Source organism: Cervus canadensis, chromosome 1, assembly GCF_019320065.1.
Source record: "Cervus canadensis isolate Bull #8, Minnesota chromosome 1, ASM1932006v1, whole genome shotgun sequence".
In the NCBI taxonomy this organism is placed as follows: domain Eukaryota; kingdom Metazoa; phylum Chordata; class Mammalia; order Artiodactyla; family Cervidae; genus Cervus; species Cervus canadensis.
In genome coordinates, this window is record NC_057386.1 from 39,070,241 (window position 1) to 39,087,600 (window position 17,360).

A 17,360-nucleotide genomic window follows, 5' to 3' on the forward strand; every position below is an offset into this window, starting at 1 on the left:
TACACTGGAATACTACTCAGCCATGAAAAAGAACAATGCCATTTGCAACAACATGGGAAAAACAAATACCACATGATACACTTACATGTGGAATCTAAAATATGGCACAAATGAACCTATCTAACAAAACAGAAACAGGCTCACAGACATAGAGAACAGATTCTGGTTTCCAAGGGGTAGGTGGAAGGGAAAGGAATAGACTGAGAGTTTGGGTTAGTAGATGCAAATGTTTACACTTAGAATGGATTAACAGCAAGGTCCTACTGTACAGCACAGGGAACTATATCCAATCTTCTGGGATAAATCATAATGGATAATGTATACACACACACACACACATATATATATAACTGAGTCACTTTGCTGTATAGCAAAAATTAACACCTTAAAAATCAATTAAACAAATATTTAACTAAAAAAAAAAATCATCCACAGAAGCCAAAATAAACAGTACTGGAACAAGAGTAAACAAGTGGAAGAAGGAAAATTAAGATAGTGAATCACAGAACAGTTTACCAATTCACACAATTGAAGTCCATTATTTTAGACGTCAACTATTTAAAAGAACACATATCTAGCAACACATATAAAGAATCCCTTATTTATATTGATCCAAATAACTTATTATCATTATCCAAGAACTGCTCCCCTGTGCTCTAGTATGACAACTCTAATAAAGGAATTCAATTCTTCATCAAAGCTGAAGACTTTCAGCCTGTCATTCATGGTCTTCCATGATCTCACCCGAAATTTTCCAGTTCCACTGTACTACGCCCCTCTGTGTATGCTCAGTCTATGCTTCTGCAGTATCTCTCACTGTCACTGATAAGACTTAGTACAGAACCTCTATATATGGAACTTCTAATAAATTGTGCTGTATTTTTAAGAGTATATTAAACAAGACATGTTCATAAATAGACTACCCTGTCCTTTAGCTAATTTTTTAAATTTAGGGTATCTCCATCTTTTCACCCTTAGCTAAAACTCAGTTATACACATAACTAATTTAATATCTTGCTAAGGTTTCAGAAAAGAGGAATGATGGCATGACACGAGTGACATTTTAAATGTGACACTTTTAAAATATAAGCATCAATTAAATGGTACAAATGTTATCAAAATTTTTATTTTAAGAGAGGTATGTTGTGAGCTTAAAAGCTTAGACAAGATGTATGATCTATATTTTACACTTTAATACAAATTTAAGGACAAAAAGTAAAATGATATTCTCCATTCAAATCCACATTATTTTTATCTGAAACACAGTATTTATAATATAAACAGCTCCTGCAACAAAATCAACAATAAAGAGTTGTTTAAATTATTTTTTAATGGTCATAGTAGAGCTAATTTTCCTCATATTACCTATGAGGATTTAGCATTCTCTTTAGGTTACTTGAATATAACCAAGAAGGTCGTACTAATAATATTACATATTAACTTAGTTAAACATTCAAGATAAAAGGACTGACTTCTGACTTAATCTAAACCCAAAATGAATTTTGAAAATATATTTTAAAATACCCTCCCAACCACTCTTAACACACTCCTTTATGTGTTCACACAGTGTGTTTCAGGAGTTGTAATTTTCTGGGCTTCCATAGGTCTTTCTACTGGAGCAGTCATCAATCATCTTCTTTCTCAATATATGTCTTTGCGTTAATCCTTGCCATTTGCCGGGCCAAGTATCTGTCTCTTGCTGACATTACAGTCTCTTCATTGCTCCGCTTTGCAAACTTGTTCACTGTCTCATGTGGCTTCTCTTGTTCTTTGCCTGTCTCTTGGCATTCCTCTGTGATTCTGTGTTTTGCTCCCAATGACGCTTCAGAACTAGGGGGTTTCTCTGGGTTTCTTTCTTTGTCCTTTTCCATGTCTCTCATTTTACTGGCTCTTTCCTGGTTAAGAAACCTATCCTTTGTCCTAGAATTTGGGCTGCTTTCCTTTCTGTCTCGATTTCTTTCTGAAGATTCAACACTGACTTCTCGTTTTTCTCTATCTCTGTATTTATCACTGTTTTCATATCTTTCTTTTCTTGCTTTCACACGCTCTTCCTTTTCTTTGCTTTTCTCTTCCTTCTCGCATCCTTTCTCATTGTGTCGGTCATAATTATTTCGTTGTCTGTGTCTTTCCTGTTCTCTGGAGGGATATTTCTCCCTGTCTTTCTCCCTTTTCCACTCTCTGTCATTTCTTTCTCTCTCGTCTCTTCCCCTCAGTCTCTCTTGTTCATGCCTCTTCCAGTGTGCATCTCTGTGACTGGACTCTCTGTGCCTATGGGAATCCTTTTTTTCTTTTCGAGAATCACGGTCAGTGTAATAGCTGTCCTGCTCCCTGGATGGTCTCTCTCGGTGTTGACCTTCCCTTTTCTCATGTCCTCTTGACTTGGAACTTTTTGTGTGGCATTTGGTACCATGTTCTCTTTCCTCACTAGATGACGGTGAGTGGGTGGGATTCCTGTGATGCTTGGAGTCATTTTGTAAGGTCTCTGTGCCCTTTTCCCTTCTGCAGTTCACTTTATTTTCCTCCGTTTCATCATTCTCACTGCTCTTAGCATCAAAGTCACTGTCTGCATCTGGGTTTTCCTTTACTTTCACACCAGTTCGGCTAATGCAGTTCTCATGAGGTATTCTGCTCTCTGAACTTACTTCATCAGAATATCCTTTTGATTTCTCTTCTTTTATTCCAGACCTTAAGAAAAATAATGTAACACAAAATGCCACATTATTAATTATAATAAATTCTATAAATAAATTCATAGAACTTTCAGCAGTACCTAAGTCAATACACTTACAACTGTACATGCTTTCTGACTGTCCCGAATTCAGAAAGGTGCTGATGTCTATTTACCTGGTAAACACCTATCATTAGTATATTCTAATCATTCAGATTATTTTCAATATTGGTAGAAATGAAAAAGTAAAAATCAGACCTTCTGTATAGACCACTAGATCCTTCAGGTAGGGGTCTATGGAAGGTCTTCCTTTTTGCCAAACACAGACAACAAATCATTAGGAAAAGGCATATTCTGGAATAAGTACTAGTTTTCAACAAGAAGTTCAAGTTGTGGCTCTTTTTCTTTCTTTCTAAAAAATACTTAAAATAGTCCTGGAAAAAGATGAAGATAAATTTTTTTCACCACAAAATGGTGACAAAATATAATTCTAAATATCACTAAATAATCCTTCTCACGATTGAAAAGGCATCAGCCTCCTGCTATACACCTCAGCATCTATTACAACAAAATGGAAATATGTGAATCCATCCAGCTATTATGATCAGTTACATTAACACTGTTTATACCACCTACATTTTCCCAGCTGATCAGCGTGGTTAATTTATTTACATTACTCACACACTCATTCTCAGTAATCACTTATTCATCACACAAACAAAGCAACAACTATGGTTCTCAAGGAACTGTTTTCCTTAGATACAAATTTAGGACAAATTTTACCTTCAAATATATATTATAGCATGATAATTTCACTATTCCTATATCTTATGGGCTTCCCAGGTGGCGCTAGCAGTAAAGAACCCACCTGCCAATGCAGGAGATATAAGAGACGCAGATTCAAACCCTGGGTGAGGAAGATGCCCTGGAGAAGGGAATGGCAACCCATTCCAGTATTCTTGCCTGCAGAATCCCACTGCCAGGATCCTAGGACAGAGGAGCCTAATGGGCTACGGTCCAAAGGGTCGCAAAGAGTCAGACATGACTGAAGCAACTTAGTGTGCATAATATCTTATAATTTTATTCAGAATTCCGCCAGGCCTTCCTTTCTAGACCAGCGCTAACAGAAATGCCAACAGAAGTGAGGAATTCCCTGGTAGTCCAGGGGTTATGGCTGAGTGCTTTCAGGGCCGAGACCCAGGTTCCAACCCTGGTGGGGAATTAAGATTCCACCAGCCGCACAGCATAGCCAGAAAAAAGTCTACAGAAATGGTAATGTCCATATTTGTGCTGTCTAATATTGTAGGCACTAGCCAAATGTGAGAATGGAGTACTTGAAATGTGACTGATGTGACCAAAATTTCAGATTTAATTTAAACAGCCACATGAAACTAGTGGCTACATATTGGATAAAGCATTTCTAAGGCCCTGACTATGTGAATCTTTATGTTTTACAGAGGCTAGGTCCTATTTATGAAAAGATACGCTTCTCTTTTTATACACTATCTGAACATGCATGCAGAATTACTATGATAAAAATACCTTGAACTAAAGGTTTTTAATTCAGTTCAGTTCAGTTGCTCAGTCGCTTCCGACTTGTTGTGACCCCATGAATCACAGCACACCAGGCCTCCCTGTCCATCACCAACTCCCGGAGTTTACCCAAACTCATGTCCATCAAGTTGGCGATGCCATCCAGCCATCTCATCCTCTGTCGTCCCCTTCTCCTCCTGCCCCCAATCACTCCCAGCATTAGGGTCTTTTCCAATGAGTCAACTCTTCACATGAGGTGGCCCAAGTATTGGAGTTTCAGCTTGAGTCCTTCCAATGAACACCCAGGACTGATCTCCTTTAGGATAGACTGGTTGGATCTCCTTGCAGTCCAAGGGGACTCTCAAGAGTCTTCTCCCAACACCACAGTTCAAAAGCATCAATTCTTCAGCACTCAGCTTTCCTCACAGTCCAACTCTCACATCCATACATGACTACTGGAAAAACCACAGCCTTGACTAGACAGACCTCTGTTGGCAAAGTAATGTCTCTGCTTTTTAATATGCTATCTAGGTTGGTCATCACTTTCCTTTCAAGGAGTAAGGGTCTTTTAATTTCATGGCTGCAATCACCATCTGCAGTGATTTTGGAGCCCCCAAAAATAAAGTCTGACACTGTTTCTACTGTTTCCCCATCTATTTCCCATGAAGTGATGGGACCAGATGCCATGATCTTAGTTTTCTGAATGTTGAGCTTTAGGCCAACTTTTTCACTCTCTTCTTTCACTTTCATCAAGAGGCTTTTTAGTACCTCTTCACTTTCTGCCATATGGGTGGTGTCATCTACACATCTGAGGTTATTGATATTAAAAAGCTGTAAATCTCTAGTTATTCATTCAATTAGGTCAGGTTTGGCTAACAACAAAACATGCAATACTACAGTCCTCTACTTCCAGGGAGTTTAAATGATCGTGGGATCACATCAGAAATCAAGGGCAGTATCCTTCTTCTGGAAGGGCTTCCCTGGTAGCTCAGACGGGAAAGCATCTGCCTACAATGTGGGAGACCTGGGTTCGATCCCTGGGTCGGGAAAACCCCCTGGAGAAGGAAATGGCAGCCCACTCCAGTATTCTTGCCTGGAAAACCCCATGTACTGAGGAGCCTGGTAGGCTATAGTCCATGGGGTTGCAAAGAGTCAGACATGACTGAACGACTTCACCCCTTAATCCTTCTTCTAAATATTCCATATGCCACATCTCACCTGGCTTCACGAAAGCTGCATGTAGGTACTTCCTCTTCACCAACTGCTTGATTTAATAGGTGCCTATAAAATCCACTGAGATCTCTCTGCTTGGTTACATCCAAACGTGCTAAGAGAATGAAAGCACAAGTGAGAATAATATATTCAACGAGCCAAAATGTAGTTCAGTTTTACAGGCACAGATATAACATAGTGTATAAACTGGTCTCTAGATCTATATAGTCTGCAGGCCAAATCTGGCCTGCTGCCTTTTTTATCAATAGATTTTTACTGGGATGTAGCCCTGTTTATTTACTATCTCGTCCTGAGTGGTGCTCTAGATGAACACATAGTACATGCTGAGACCAAGTCTTACACATGTGGTTTTCTTCCATTTAAAGTTGGTAAGCCAGCCCAGGTTGGATGCATGAGACAAGTGCTCGGGCCTGGTGCACTGGGAAGACCCAGAGGGATCGGATAGAGAGGGAGTTGGGAGGGGGGATCAGGATGGGGAATACATGTAAATCCATGGCTGACTCATGTCAATGCATGACAAAAACCACTACAATATTGTAAAGTAATTAGCCTCCAACTAATAAAAATAAATGGGGAAAAAAAAAAAAAGTTGGTAAGCACTTGATAAATAAGCTGTTTATAATTACATATTTTACTTTGATCATGAGAAATGACCATGAGTAGAAAGTACTGCAGTAAAGCATTAAGATATTTTTTGGCCTCTGCACATCTTTGTTCTTTCTTGAATTAATGTTATTCTTTTTGTAAATGCCTGGTTAATGCTCCTTGGGTGATGTTAGTTTTTTCATCCCAGGAAAATATAACTAGGATTTAAATCTCAGTTTATATTCCCTTTGACAAATGCTGTGCTGTTATGCCTTGTAATTGATGTTTTAACATTTGAAATCATTTTCTAAGGCAATGACTTGTGATGATTACAGTTTTAAGCAACAAAATGAGATATGATTAGAAAGCTGAACAGATATAACAGTTACCAAGAATGCAACTGTGTCTTTACCTAAATTCTACTATTTTATAACACTATATAACATCATATACCTTGTACCCTGTATTCACATACATAAATTATGACAACATTATAATCTAAAAGTCCAGTGACAGAGCAAATGGCTACCACAGGGCAGAATTCTCCTATTTCTATTTCCTTTTACCCTTCTCCCTTTCATTTCACCTTCAAGTGCAGCAGCTCTTCTTTCCCTTTCTTCCTCTTCAGCTCTCTCTTGCAGTTTTTTCTTATAAGCAGATGTTACGAATGCCTCTTTATCATCAAATTCTCCCTTTTCCATTTCTCGTTCTCTCTGTATTTTCTTTTCCATTCTTTTTTCTTGTTCCTTTTTTCTAATTTCAACTGCTTTCAGTAAGTTGTGAATGTACTTGGGCTAGGGGGAAAAATAAGGTTATTTCGGAGAGAGTCAAAGATAATGAATTGTTAATATTCTACTGTTATCATGAATTCATTAAGATAGAAAGTCAAATAAATAGGATCAACTTCTCAAAATTCAATACAAATTTACTAGCAAGATTGCAAATAAAATTCGTTTCAATAGAAATTTAAGTATAGATAGAATTATTCAAAACACCATTTTAAAAAAAATCTCAAACTAAATAGGTAATTTTCCCACTGTTTTTCTCACCCTTTTTACAAAATGGTATTTTTTTTACTTCTTCAATTATGTGAACAGGAAAGCGTTCCAACTAGCTTTTCACATTAGTTGAAATACAATTATTTAAAATAGTAGCTTTAATATAGTTTTATACCACTACTTTATTTCAGATACTGTGAGATGTAAAGATCCTTAGAAACCAGTGCATGCTTTGTGAAAGAGAAGAGTGATAGAAAATTTGAACTTATTTCATTCAATCTCCACACCTTTACATTTTCGTCAAACTAAAAATTTGATCGTGATACACGTGGCTGATTCAATTACCAGCTAGGAAGCAACAAAAAAATTATAAAACACAAATAAACACGAACAGGAGGAGCAGTACAAAGACCTTCCTAAGAAAAACTTTCAAAAAATAATTTGAATAGTTTTAAAGCAAAAAACAAAATTTATAAAATTGTTAGATAATTCTCTTGCTCCTGTTAGGATACTTTATATACAGATTCCTAGATTCTAACAAATCCACACTATCTGGAACTAGGGGCTCTTCGCATTTTATATACCTAAAATTTTTTGTCAGATCATTCTCATGGTGAAAAAAGAGTAAGATACAAAATGCCAGTCAAAGTCAAAGAAAGTTTGTATTTTCAGCTACAAACCTTTCGGTCTTTTCCCAAAAGCAATTTGGGGTTACTTTCTTCCTTCTTTTTCTGCATTTCATCATAAATACTGTCATATTCATATACAGTAGAATCTTCTGCAAGAGCCTTCTGAATTTCAAGTTTGGTCTTTAAAAAAAAAATCGAACATATTTCAAAAATATGAGCCAACTAATAGATACCAGAAGAAGTCTAAGTGGTTTTTTGGGGACAGGATCATAAATCAGAAATATATCATAAAAATTGTATCAATCACATTTTAAACTTAAAACACTTAGAACAGAGCCGTACACAGAGTAAGCGTTAATTAAACATTGTGCTGTGCTTAGTCGTTCAGTTTTGTCTGATTCTTTGCGACCCCGTGGCCTACAGACCCGCAGGCTCCTCTGTCCACGGGATGCTCCAGGCAAGAATACCAGAGTGGGTTGCCATGCCCTGCTCCAAGACATTAGACATTATTATCATCCATTCACTTAAGGGTAAATAGTGGTGTGTTCAGTCCCTCAGTTGTGTCCGACTCTCTGCAAGCCTATGGACTGGAACCAGGCTCCTCCGTCCATGAGGTCTTCCAAGAGAATCCTGGAGTGGATTGCCACTTCCTCCTCTAAGGGATCTTCCTGACCCAGGGATCGAACCCGAGGCATTGCAGGCGGATTCTTTACCCAATCAGCCATCAGGGAAGCCCCAAAATAAATAGCTACCCACATCAAAAAGTCAAAAGGACTAGGGTATGACTTAGGAATATCAAACCTTATTTTTGAGATGCCTGTATTATATTACATATTAAACTTTCATATCATTTTTAGTTGTGTTACCAAATAAAATGTTCAGGTTTTAAACAGTAGGAAATACTTTTTTTTGTAATTGAAAAATGCTTTATTTTTAGAGATGTCACCTCTAGAATTTAAGTAGTATATTCACTAAAGAAATTACTTTGCAATACAATTAGTTTAAAGAATTTTTTGTCTGATATATTTTTCATTAAAAATATTTTAATTATAAGGAACTTTTTATTTATTTTCACTGAAGTATAACTGACATAGACTATGATTTGACATTTGTGAAATGATCACCACAGTAAGTCTAGCTACCATCCATCACCATACAAAGCTACCAGAAAAAAAAAAAATTCCTGAGGTGACAAGAACTTTTAAGATTTACTTTCTTAACAATTTCCAAATTTGCATACAATATCTATAGTCACTAGAGACTATAGTTACTATGCTGTATATTACATCACCATGACTTTTTAAAAAAAATAACTTGAATTTTGTACTTCTTGATCCCCTTCATCCATTTCACCAAGTCCCCAATATACTTCCCCTCTGGCAACTATAATTCTCTTCTCTATGAGTTTTGTTTTGTTCCAATGTTTTGTTTTTTAAATTCCATGTATAAGTGAAATCATATGATATTTGTCTTTCTCTGACTTATTTCATTTAGCATGACACCCTCAAGGTCCATCCATGTTATTGCAAATGGCAATATTTCATTTTTTATGGCTAAGAAGTATTCCATATGTGTGTGTGTGTACACTCCACATCTTCATTATCCATACACCCATCAATGGACATTTAGGTAATTTTCATATTCTGGCCATTACAAATAATGCTGTAATGAACACAGGGGTGCATGTACCTTTTCAAATTAGTAATTTCACTTTCTTTGGATACATACACAGAAGTGGAATTGCTGTATCCTGGCAGCTCACAATAGCAGGAATTATTAAACCATGCAACCCACTGTCAGACTAAGTCATCTGAAAGCAGAAATGGGTTTAATCTAGAATAGAGCAATAAGGAACTAATTCTTCAGTGTGTTTTTCTCCCTTAAAATTTATACAAGAAACCTGAAATTTATGCAAATCAAGAAACATATTACACAGTTTCAGAAAACAAGTGTCAAGATAAAATTACTTAATACACACCTACTGTGCAGTCTCAGTTGCACAGATCCCAAAACTGACACTTTAAAATGTGAGCTGAAATAATTACTTCACCAAATACATTTAATTCACCCTTTCCACCTTACCTGTTTCATTGCTTGCTTCTTGGCAGCTTCCCTCTGAAGGCTTTCACTCACGGAGGTCTATAAAACAGGAAAATGTCATTGTTTAAACCAATTTAAAAGTTCTTTTCCAGTATTATGAATTAACATTTTCAAGGTCTATTCCCTTAGGAGACAAATGAATTTTTAATTTAAGTCATCAGGATGTAAGAGAAAATAAATTAGTATGGGACAAGATGAGGTAACATGGATTTTCAGTCCCAGCTTCAACACTGTAATTCAACTTCTATGGATTTCAATTTGCTTTGTGTGCATATATTAATGTGTATGTGCTGAGTCAGGGAGGATTGGTGCCTTCCAATACTAAAATGGTATAATTCCCCCAAACAAAATGACATTATTTTAATATTCAACACTGAATATAGTAAATCACACTCCTAGAACACGCTGACAGATTAGGGACTGCCAGAACTACTTGCTGTTATAATCATTCAATAAATATGTACCAAAAAGCCTACCATGACATTGTTCGAATTTCTGAAGGTAGCAGAAAAACAAGAACAGTCTCTATGCTTGAGATAAATGGTGTGAAAGGAAAGAAAACTAAAGAGATAATTATGAATATGATAAGCAATATAATAAAGGGATTAAAAAAGGGGGCTGTGAGAGACTAAATGTCTGAGGAATCAAGAAAGACTTCCCCAAAGAGATGACATCAGATCTCAATCAAAAGGAATTTCAGAGAAGGCAAGAAGAGTACAGAAAGTACTAACCACAGGGCAAAAGTAAAGACTTGCAGCTAAGAAAAGAAATATAATTAGAATACTTGGGAAAAACTGTTCGCTTAAAAGTTTAAGGCTTTGTAAATATCCTAACCAACACAGAAATGTAACACCAGTAAAGGGGTGCATTTTATGTTGTGCAAATTATATCTTAAAAAAGACTACTCAAGAATTTATTTTTAACTAAAAATATAATCCTCAGCTCTAGAACTATAGGTCTCTAGCCTATTGACATTTGCTGTTTTCAGCTGTATCAATTGGTGCATGCTTGTTTTCCATGGCAACAAACAAAGAAAATCAATGAACTTATTTCTAGTTTTCTATGACCATGCAAGATGAGTAAAACTAATACACAAAAGCCAGAGAGTAATAACAGAACACTTAATAAATTAAAATAAGTGTACAGGCAGAGACCAAGTTTATTTTAGGTGACAGTAAACTGACTCCAACTAGAAGAAGAGACATTGTTAACAAAAATATTAATAGTAACTAAAATCTATAGTGAAAGTGAAACCCACTCTTTGTGACCCCACAGACTGCAGCCCACCAGGCTCCTCTGTCCATGGAATTCTCCAGGCAAGAATACCAGAGTGGATTGTCATTCCCTTCTCCGGGGGATTTTCCCGACCCAGGGATTGAACCTGGGTCTCCTGCACTGCAGGCAGATTTTTCACCATCTGAGCCACCAGGGAAGCCTGACTCTATAGAGTCAGGTGCCAGTACGCTAAGTATATTACTCATGTATTACAAGTATTACTCATCTAAATCAAATGTCCCTGTTATGTGATATGACATATTTTTCACTCATTAGAATATAAATTATAAACATGAAAATATTAAATATTCTAGTAAGCATATCTCATAAAATTCTTTCCAATGCATTCTGTTTGTTGTTTTTCACAGCTTGCAGGGCCTTTGTTCCCAAATCAGGGACGGAGCCTAGACCTGGCCATGAAAGCACCAAGTCCTAACCGTTGGACCAATGTCTCAGTCTAATAAGTGTATACTAAATTTATTTTTCTTAATCATTGAGTCAACAGTGTCCTCAGGGTTGACTAGAAGACTAAATCCCCAGATGCTGGACTTTTGCAATTATTTTTATTATGTTTTCCTACCTCTCTTCCAGTCATCGTTCACCTGCTATTACTTTCACTGGTTGCTTCAATCAGAACTACTGAACTTGAAAAAAAACAAAACACAAGGCTATTACTTTTTAGATGTTTATATAATGTAGAATAAGCAGAAGGGAAAGGCCTCTCCAATCTAAAAAGGCACACAGATTTTGAGACATCTCAAGAGACTTTGTTTTCATGTTTATAGCTATTTGGAAAGATGAAATCTGACCTTTGGAAAAAATCAGTTGTTATTACTTACAGGAGTGATAACATATGGAGAGAGTAATTTCACATATCCTATCCACCAACTTATACCCCCAGATTCCAAGAGCATCAGTGGATAAAGAAGTAACTGAAACTAAGCTGAAAAACTCAGGGAAGACTATCTTCTTTTGAAGTTCATCTCTGTCTTCCAGCTAAAGGAACTTAAAATTATTAATGGTGATGGCTGAAATGCCAACAACTTGTTTAAACACAGATAAAAAACTGAAAAATAGCAGCAATAAAACTTGTTTCAGTAACAGTGATTCTATATAAAAATCAGTGCATGTATTAAATAACATTTTAAAATCTTCTATATAACAAACGTAAGAAACTCTAGTTCAGATTCGTATTAGAGATGGTAAAATTAAATGCAAGATCAATAAGACTTTATATTTTAAAGGTCAAGTCTTTCTAGGTTTTAAGAGATATTCTTAAATTACAATACTAATACAAATGTTAAGACAAATTTAGTCTGGTTTCCATGAAAAAGGATATGCAAGAGAAGATAAAAATGAAAAAGGTTCCCCTGCGTAAGTCAGGGAAGGTTTCATCTTACTGAATTCAGCAAGAAAAGAAACAGATTTCATACATGTGCCCTATGAATAGAACAAAACTAAGATATATAATAACTGCCAACATGTCAGCCTCTAAATTTAAGAGTTCCTAAAGGAGGAAGTGCAGAATAATGGTCACAAGTGTAAGCTCAGGAATCTGACTTTCAAACTGTTCTCTCTTACTAGCTGTGTTATTTCAGGTATGTTACTCATCTATACAGTGGTACCCACCTCACAAGGTGGTTTTGAGGATTAAATGATATCTCATTTAATATCTCATTTAATATGTAAAAAGTTCTTTGCAAGTATCTGGCTTAAAGAAGAGCTCAATAAATATTAGCTATCATTACTACCATTATTATTATTAATACTATGCTAATATTTAAGAATAGTGGGAAAAAGAAATGCTTATATTTAAACAAATGAAAATTTAAGTTATGTGAAAATAGTAGCTATAGGTTTTTTTCCCTTGGAGTATTACAATTAAACCAAAGTGTTCACCAAAAAAGCATGTACACTATGTTCCACTTTATGTTTATCAGTGTGAATAAATATGACATTGGAATTTACATGAAGTCATAGTACAGTATGATTCAATTTGCAACAACTGAAATAGAAAAACATAGTCTGTCAAATATTTAAAAGGTGTACATGTTTTCTTTGTGTGTTAAGATTCCTTAAGGCTTCATAGTCAGGACACCAAAACACAGGGTAATGGTGGATGAATACATTTGAATCCTTCACAAGCCATGGGAGCCGTGGCATAGCTAGAAATGAGCATTCTAGAACTGAGAGTGATTTTACTAGCAACTATAAATGAAAATACATTGCCCCAAAGCATGAGATTAGAAAGAACTCTTCTCTTTTTGAGGGAGTCCTCTGCTGTGATGCTGTAGTCAACATTGGATGATGGGAGATGACAGCAAGGAACTACTAAATGAATGGGCTTCTTTTGCACCTTCAACAAAAGAAGATTGGTTAAGTAACTGTATACTCTTCAACAAAAAGTTCTCTAGCCCATTAAAAATCTGCTTTCAACAATACTTAATGGTATGGGGAAACTTCAAGGCTACACCCATGTTAGTCCTTGTTCACTACTCAAGAAGCCACCCAATAACCACCTCCTCTCATTCGACGGCCACACTGCTTCTTGACTCAAACCTTCCTATTGAGTCCTTTACAAACCCCACATTCTCATCCTCTATGATGAAGTTTTCTTTTACTTCCTTGACTAAAAACTGGCTTTTCTCTAAAGACATCTTTCTTTTGAAGCTGCTCACGGCTCACACACCCTGTACTTCAGATTAGGAAGCTGTGTGTCCTCCTGATTCTAGTTTCATATACTGTAGGTAAAAATCCCTGTTCCTATGAAGTTCATACTACATGACTATGCTACACTTATCCCCCTCTTCTCTCAGTTTATGAACCCTTTATTACTTGAGCTCAGTCTTCCTCTCTACTGAGGAACATCATGCCATCTCTCTGGCATGCCATCATCATCCCAGATAACCCATGCCACAAATACTGACCTGGTTTTCCTCATCTCCAGTTATGTTTTAAAAGGTTTTTAAGTTTCCCTTTAAGTCGTATCATATCTGAGTACAATTTACTGATGGTTTCCTCTCTACTTCAGCCACCCTCTCTCATGGTCACTCTTGTCATCTTCTTCAACTGACTCAGCTCTGAAACTATAAACTTGGGCAACCCACCTGATAACCACTACTACCCTTCTACCAAATTTCACTGAATATAAGATGTGCATTACTTCACGTTTTAACACTGCTGACACTGGACATGGCTTATGATCAGTGGTGCCATCTAATTACTGTTGAACCAGAGGTATTCTTAATTCCTTAGCTGATAATACTGCCTGCGTGTGTAAATATTAAAAGTATCAGCATCAAAACTTGTAGAATGAGCTTCACTGAGTATTCATGCTGCATTTCTTAATATCATGCAATTTTGTAGAGAAATTTACTTTTGATTCCCACTTGGGGTTATTACTTCACCACCTCCAAATACCCTCCTTAAAACCATTGGGTTTAATGCCAGAGAGAATGATATAGTGTGGAAATACAAAATCTGAGTGAAAAAGTGAGTCCAAAAGAGACTCTAGATTTGAAATAGCTTTAGAAATTCCTTAACCAACTAACTTCACTTATATTTTGCTTTTTATGTATGTTTAAGAATAACCCAACTTTAAAAATCTGTACCTAATTAAGACTAAAAGAACTCTTCAATACTGTATCACGTACTAAATACACAATTACAATTCTAAGTGACAAGAGAGACTCATATTTGATACTGTTCTTTTAGTGGTACCTGGTGGCTCAGAAGATAAACAATCTGTCTGCAAAGCAGGAGACTTGGGTTTGACCCCTGGGTCAGGAAGATCCCCTGGAGAAAGGAATGGCTGCCCACTCCAGTATCCTTGCCTGGGAAACCCCAGGACAGAGGAGCCTCTCAGGCTACAGTCCATGGAATCATAAAGAGTTGGGCACGACTGAGCGACTAACACTTTCACATAAAATAACCGTGCAACCTACAATGTTTTAGATTTGAAGAAATACAGTAGTTCTGCTGATCACTTATTTCCACTGTATCTTTTCTTTGATTTTATGGACAAAATAATTTCATTTTCTATTAGAATCTTTATAGTAAATCGTCAACTATTCTTGCCAATAATCTTAACTTCTTTGCTATACTGCCTATCTTCTGCACTCATTTGACAAACCCAGTCCCAAATCAATCCAACCATGTATTGTCTATATTAGGCCTGCTGAGCACTTATTATATAAGAAAATATAATTTCTTATTTTCTAATTGTAATTGGGCCCTAATGCTACCTACCAATTCTTCTTTTTCACTAGTCAAATCTATCTTCTTTCTCTACCAACTATATCCAGGCTCATCTCTTTTTAAACCTCTTAGTCTTTGTCAAGGCCCTGTACACACATTACAAATTACTGCCACCTTTCAAAACTATTATGAAAAGTTTTATGTACAAAAAATAACATCTGTGAATTCATTCCAGCCTAAGAAATCCCTATACATCCTTCCCTAATCTCACCTCCTACTCTTTCTACTCTGAATTTTGTTTAGAGTCTCCTTACTTTAGTTTTGCTACATACTGAAGGTGCTCAGGACATGCTACCTGAAAATACGCTGCTTTGACATTCCAATATTTGAGTTAGAGACACTTGGGAAACAGCAGGTGCAAGGACACTCTGACCTTCCTTTTTCCCCTAAAGCAGGAAAGAAAATTCACATGGGAAAGGTGCCTTCCCTATACTAGGAGTTAGAAACATTCTTATCACCAGAGATAGGGGAGTCAAGGCCAGGAGAAAGCTATACGAATAGATCTTGTTTGTGTAACTCTTTCTTTAGTCTGCTCCAAATTTTACTTCTCCACAATTGCTCCCTTTGTTAACCTACTATATAAGTGCTTAATCTATTCACTTCTTTGGGTTTTTATTTTTTCTTGTGAAGGCTCTCATATACATGTAATAGAATTTCCTATTCTATCCTCCTGCTTATCTATCTTACGTCAGTCCCAGCTGGTCTCTAGTAGGGTAGAGGAACAGTTTACCTCCTCCAGTTTACATCTCTAAACGATGTTGCTTTATTTTGCAGAATATGAACTAGCATCCACTCCTCTGCTGATGAACATCTGGGTTTCCCTTTTCTGCAAAGAAGCTATCAACCTCATTGAGTGTGTCCTGATACACATGTGCAACCATTTAGGAGCAGGACTGCTACACTGTAGGATTATCTTCAATTTCAATAAATATTGACAAATTATTCTCTCAAGTAGTCTAAACAATTCACACTCCCATTTACAGTACATAAATTCCTACTACTCTATCCTTGGGAACATTTTATATTATGGAACATCTTATTCTTTAGGCAATTTTATGGACATAAAATGATTTTATTTTGCATTTACCTTATCATTAACGAAGCTGAACATCTTTTCATGTATTTATTAATCAGCTAAAGTTTCCTTTGCTGTGAAAAACCTATTTGTGTCTTTTGTACATTTTTCTATTTGGGATCTTTTGTTTTTCCTTAATGCTTTGTTGGGAGTTCTTGGTTTAGTCTGGACAACAATCTTTTGTTTTTGTGGTTGCAAACATCTTTCCTCTATGGCTTTATCTTTTCCCTTTTTGAATGATATCTATGATGTTGGTATCTTCAAAGAGAAACATAAAAAAAAAACAAAAAAAAAACAAAAAAACTCCTACAACTCTCTCACAAAACCTAAAAACCCTTAAGTGGGCCAGAACCCAGGCTCAAATCTCTCCTGTAAGAAAACAAAGATCCCTCTCCCCCTGACCCAAACAGGCACCTTAAGAATCCTAGCATCCCTTTAGAGCCAAAAGTCTACCCTTGTTGCCTCTATCCACATTCATTCCTCAACCCCAGCATAACCTGGCCTCTATCCCTACCACTCCAGTGAAATTGCTCTCTATAAAACCTTTGGTGTTAAGCCTAAACAATACTTCGGGCATTTAGCTTATCTGACCTCTCAGAAATATCTGACATAGTTGATCCTGGCCTTGATTTAAACTGTCCAGGGAGTTCCCTGGTGGCCTAGTGGTTAGGATTCTGCGCCTTCATTGGTGTGATCACTTCAATCCTTGGTCGGGGAGAACTGAGATTCTGCAAGCCACAGAGCATGGCCAACAACACCAATGACCAGCTCCCCGCGCCCCCCCCCCCCCCGCCCCCAACCCGGCCACAACAATACAAAAGGATACATACATATTCAAGCATATATATCAAATATCAGAGTATATTTAAAAGGGAACAGGAGAGGGAATGAAGAGGAAAACTGATAAAGTAAAAGAGTCTCTGCAGGCTGATAATGTCAATGTGCCTTGAAATGAGAAGTATGGCTAACAATTCTGCTTCAAAATGAATCTTACTACATGCATGATA

The 17,360-nt window shown here is 36.6% G+C and overlaps 1 protein-coding gene across 7 annotated transcripts in view; it reads right to left on the reverse strand.

Annotated features, from left to right (window-relative positions):
* Positions 1 to 1,171: 1,171 nt before the first annotated feature.
* Positions 1,172 to 17,360, reverse strand: part of NSRP1 (nuclear speckle splicing regulatory protein 1) — a 43,632-nt gene continuing 27,443 nt past the window's right edge. For 6 of the 7 annotated variants that reach the window (XM_043479035.1, XM_043479044.1, XM_043479073.1 and 3 more), the window contains 5 exons: positions 9,729 to 9,785; positions 7,698 to 7,826; positions 6,606 to 6,813; positions 5,420 to 5,528; positions 1,172 to 2,685 (listed from right to left, as the gene is read on the reverse strand). In XM_043479035.1, the coding sequence (XP_043334970.1) occupies positions 1,626 to 2,685; positions 5,420 to 5,528; positions 6,606 to 6,813; positions 7,698 to 7,826; positions 9,729 to 9,785 (1,563 nt within the window). In that variant the 3' untranslated portion in view covers positions 1,172 to 1,625. Of the gene's footprint in view, positions 2,686 to 5,419; positions 5,529 to 6,605; positions 6,814 to 7,697; positions 7,827 to 9,728; positions 9,786 to 11,601; positions 11,666 to 17,360 lie in introns of all 7 variants that reach the window. The other variant, XM_043479063.1, reaches the window with a different exon arrangement.